This window comes from Portunus trituberculatus, chromosome 25, assembly GCF_017591435.1.
Source record: "Portunus trituberculatus isolate SZX2019 chromosome 25, ASM1759143v1, whole genome shotgun sequence".
Lineage (NCBI taxonomy): Eukaryota > Metazoa > Arthropoda > Malacostraca > Decapoda > Portunidae > Portunus > Portunus trituberculatus.
In genome coordinates, this window is record NC_059279.1 from 37501 (window position 1) to 42500 (window position 5000).

General features: G+C 44.9%; 1 protein-coding gene across 1 annotated transcript in view; it reads right to left on the reverse strand.

Moving 5' to 3' along the window:
• LOC123508543 (myosin light chain 1) overlaps positions 1 to 1803 on the reverse strand; it is an 8647-nt gene extending 6844 nt beyond the window's left edge. The window contains exons 1-2 of the mRNA XM_045262284.1: positions 1603 to 1803; positions 958 to 988 (exon numbers count right to left, since the gene is read on the reverse strand). Coding sequence (XP_045118219.1) covers positions 958 to 988; positions 1603 to 1605 — 34 coding nt within the window. The 5' untranslated portion in view covers positions 1606 to 1803. The remainder of the gene's footprint in view (positions 1 to 957; positions 989 to 1602) is intronic.
• Positions 1804 to 5000: the final 3197 nt, after the last annotated feature.

Here is a 5000-nt window from a genome sequence, read left to right on the forward strand (position 1 = left end):
TCTTTTCAAATTCAGTTAAAAAAAGAAAATAGAAGATGAACGATGTCAAAAAATATTCATAAACTCCTAATTCAATTGAAAAATCAAAGAAATAGGAGAGACGTTGAAGGAATATCGAAAAATATCCATCACATAATTCAACCTGAGTATAAAAATAAATAAATAAATCGGAGGATTATCGCAGAAATATTCATAACTTCCTTCATTTTCCGTTTCTAAAGAAAAAAAAGATGGAAGACTATCGCGAGAAATTTCAGAACTTCCTTTCACCCTCAATCCCGAAAAAAGAAAAGAAACTGAGATAAGACTACTGGAAAATCTCCGTTATATCCTTTGACTTCAGTGTCCAAGGCTGAAGGCTGAAGGTGAAGGTGGTTACCGAGACATCCATATTAGCTCTAGTGTTCTGCTTGCTTGGGTAGATGGAAGAAAGTCGACGTTTTGCGAGTGACTAAGTTGAAGGAATTTTTAGACAATAATAGCCGGCGTCAAGGAACTTGGTGGTTGTCTGCTGTGCCAAGGCCGGATCGAGGCGGGTATTTTTGGTTACTAGCCGGCAGAAGGTAGCGGGAGAGAGGTGGGAGGGCAGGCCTAGGGGGGGGGTGAGCAGCGACCAATTTGAAGCCAACCATATAAGACTATTCGTGTACTATTTGGTTCTGTCCATCTCTTCCAGTCTCTCTCTCTCTTTCTCTCTCTCTCTCTGGTGGTATTGCCTCTCTAAAATTTGTATTCTTTTCCCGTGTTCTGTTCGTTATTTCCTCGGTTCTAAGCACTTGTTTTCCGTTTTCTTCCTTTTCGTGGAACGGAGATCTCAGCAAAATGGTGGATGACGTGAGGAACAGGAATGTGTGTATGTGGAGGGGCGAGGCGGGACGGGGCGGGGCAGGGCGGGGCAGGGGCGTGGCGGAGCAGGGATGGGGGCAGAGAATGGAGTGGAATGATCCTTTTACTTACTCTCAACGTCGCGAGCACTGAGATCCGCAGCCTGGGGGAAGAAAGGAAAGAATTGTTAGTTTATTGCACTCTAGAAAGGAAGGGAAGGGCTCGCCACGTCTGTGTTATGATGATGCACGTCCAGTGCCACGCCTCACCACCGCTAGGGAGTCTCAGTCTGCTCCTCATTCATTTGCACCAAGGTAGGACAGGAGTGGCCTGGAGTGCTGGTGACTGATTCCTTAGCGGTGTCAGCGGTGGCGGGTCAGGCGTGTCATCGTCATCATGCACATATCCAAGGTCTCTAGTGGCGAGGTGACTCTTAAAGTAGATGAGGAGTGGCTGCATGAACGCCACGCCTTGCTATCAGCGCATGACCGGAAAGATATGGAATGGAAAGCTAATCGGGGTTTAGTTAAGAATCCTGTACCAGGCATCCTTATCCTATGAGGAGCTGCCTGTAGGAGGGTTTTCTTATTATCCACACAGTCGGCGGGTCCACGGGTCACGCTCCCACGCCCCGCACCCCCAGGGGAAAGCGGGGCTGGGGCGGCGCGGCTCTACATCCTGGCACACTGGGGCACTGCACGGGCGTATTTCACTGTATGGTGCACTATGTTACTCCACTGTACGGCACCACTACGTCCTGGCTGCGGCAACACTTACCATTGTGACTTAGCCTCTAGCACACCACGTCAACGGGGCAAAAGGCAGACCTGAAGTGACTACGAATTCACTCAGGGCGGATAATTTTATACTTTGTAGATGGCGCTGGCGTCGTGGCCCGAGAGGGTATTTTTGGCCGGAATGCCGTCCGGGTTACATTGTCTAATCCTGGCGGCGGGCGGCGGAGGGCCGGCCTAAACGGGTGCGCACACGCTGCTAAAGGAAACTTGAGCCTTGTGCTCCTCGACGGCAGGTCGCGATCGCTTGCAGTACTCGCTCATCGCCCTCGGTGTCGCCTGCTGCAGGACCCCCGCCCTCTCCACCGAACAGCCAGGCTCTCGGGGCCGCCCCTCGCCGCCGCTACCGCTGCCGCCGTCGCCACCAACGGCTGGCGGTGGCCATGGCTCAGCCACCACGTGGGTCACGCCGTCCAAGTATCCGGCGTGACCTTGATGGATGGAGGCTGCAGCCACGCCTCTCCCGCCGCAGGAGTATCTCAGGCCCCAGCCACTCGAGGGCGACAGGTGTGTCTCACCGTCAGTCACTCAAGGGGCGCTGTCCTGGGCCGCTGCCCCACATACCTGTTCTATCAGTTACCTCACGTCCGGCCCCCCCTGGAGGGAGTGGAGGAGGGAGGCACCCATCGAGCCCCTGACGGCGGGGTTGCAGCGGCGTGAGGCTGCAGGAACACCTGTAGGAAATATATCTGCTTTGACTGCAGGTTGCCATGTGTTGAAGTGTTCCATAGAAAGAGAGAACAAAAGAAGAGAGAGGACAAGGCGAGTTATTTTTTTTTTTACCCTGCCCAGGAGGAATAGCTCATGACTCAGCAGTGTGAGAGGCGTGGCGAATCATCCAGAGAATTAAGTCAGCGACACAGCCACAGAAGGACACGCCACATACCAGCTGAGGCATCAAAGACATGGAAAAAATCCACTACAGCCTTGGAAACGCCTGTTATTTTGCCTTGAGCTGGGCCACCGTCATCACAGCTTGACTTACTTGCCATAAAATCCTTGACTTGGACACACACCATAGAAAAAAAAAAAAAAAAAAGCTTCTTCATGATTACCCGTAGAGAGAAGACCGCTGCTGTTAAACGTGCAACGAGAAAACGAAGATGGGATTACCCTTCGTGCGTACCAAGACTGTTTGAATGACTCATCTTGGACCAGAACCTTTGCCTAGACACCCTTGTGGAGGAAGAGTAGGAGCAGGAGGTGAAAGGGGGAGGAAGAAAAAGAGGAGGAGGAGGAGGAGGAGGAGGAGGAGGAGAAGAAGCGAGCTGTATGTCATACAGAGGGAGGGTAAACATACTTTAGTCTGGGGTGTAAAATGCAATATTATGAGAACAAAACTATGATATTATACTACAATATAGTATAAAAAGATACCAATAAATGTAGGTTAGATAGCATGATAAAGTAACAATTATGATAAGTCAAATAAATGAGAAGAAAAGGGAAACAAACCAAACAAAAAATGGAAAAAAAAAATAAATAAGGCCAGGTAGCGAAGTAAATGAAAGGGAATTAAGAACAAAACAAAATTATTGAATTGAGCAAAATGAAGGTGGGAAAAGAGGACGAAGGGAAAAGAGTTAACTTAGATGAAAGGAATGTTTTTAGAGGGAAAATAAATAAAGAATAGGAAGAAAAAGATAAAAAAAAAAAAAAACGAGGAGAGAGCAGTAATTAAGTGACAGGAAAAGTAAAGATAAAGAGAGAGGAAATTAGATAAAGGGGAAAGAGATGTAGCGAGGGAGAAATGTATATGAAAGAAAGGAGATGAAAAAATGAGAAAAGAGATGCAGTAAAAGAAGAAAGGGAAAATTAAATAAATGAGATGAATTAAGGAAAGGGCCAGTCAATAAAAGGGAAAAATAACAATAAAATAAGAAATGTCAAGAAAAGAAAGGAAAAAGTTAAAGGAGAAGAAATTTAGGAAAGAAAAATGATGAATAGGAAAAAAATAGATGAAATAGAGGAAAGAGACAGCCAGTAAATAGGGAAAAATAGTATGAGAGAAGTGTAGAAGAGAAATAAAATGAAATAGAGAAAAAGGAGAAGCAAGGAAAGGGAAAATATGTGAAAGAAACATGAAATAAGGGAAAGAGACATAGATCAAAAGGAAATGGGAAAAATAAAGAGACGAGATGAAATAAAGAGAAAAGGGAATCAGAGAAAGAGGAAAATATACAAGAAACATGAAATAAGGAAACAAAGAGAGATAGTTAACAGTAGAGGTGAAGGGGATGGAGTGAATGATATGCAACGGACATGAAAGAAAGAAGAAAGACAGGTAGTAAGAGATAGGAGAGATGAAAAGAGGTGAAGGGGATGGAGTAAGAGAAAAATATGCAATAAACATGGAATAAGGAAAAAAGACAGGTAGTAAGAGATGGAGAGATGAAAAGAGGTGAAAGGGATGGAGTGAGAGAAAGATATGCAAGAAACATGAAGTAAGGAAGAAAAGACAGGTAGTAAAAGATAGGAGAGATGAAAAGAGGTGAAGGCGATGGAGTGAAAGAAATATGAACAGTCAGGAAGCCACAAGGACGCATGACAACACTGTACATTAATGCGGATACGGTGCCAAGTATGACGCAATCCACCTCAGCTTGCCTATATCAACACTCACTTGTCCACACGCTACTACATCCACCCTCGCTTTCATCCATATCCACCATTTATTTTCACCTTTCGTTTATCAATATCAGTCTCTTTATATAATTTTTTTATTTATCTTTTAATATCCCACTTTTTCACACGCTTCTACAGCCACACTATCCTGCATCCTACCTAACCTCCATCCTACCTAACCTGCATCCACTCTTGCTCACCTTCTTATCCATCTTCTCGCTTCCATATCCTAACCTAATCTAATCTAACAACTGTAACTTAACTTTAACCTAATCTAACCTTAACTATAACCTAACCTTAAGCTAATCATAACTTAACTAAACCTAACCGTAACGTAACTTTGACCTAACTTAACCTAACCTTAACTTAATCGTAAATTAACTTACCTTAACGTAACCTAACCTGACATAATTTAAGTTAACCTATCCAACCATATCTATCTGGCCATATGTCACCCAAATCTCTCTCTCTCTCTCTCTCTCTCTCTCTCTCTCTCTCTCTCTCTCTCTCTCTCTCTCTCTCTCTCTCTCTCTCTCTCTCTCTCTCTCTCTCTCTCTCTCTCTCTCTCTCTCTCTCTCTCTCTCTCTCTCTCTCTCTCTCTCTCTCTCTCTCTCTCTCTCTCTCTATGTCATCCACACCCACCTTCCCCATAAATTCATTCACGGATCCACACACGTGTATCTTTTACCTGGCCCGTTCTGCATCAAGGTAAATAGGGAGATTAAATTAGACTTTTTTCCTCTTTAAACTTCTATT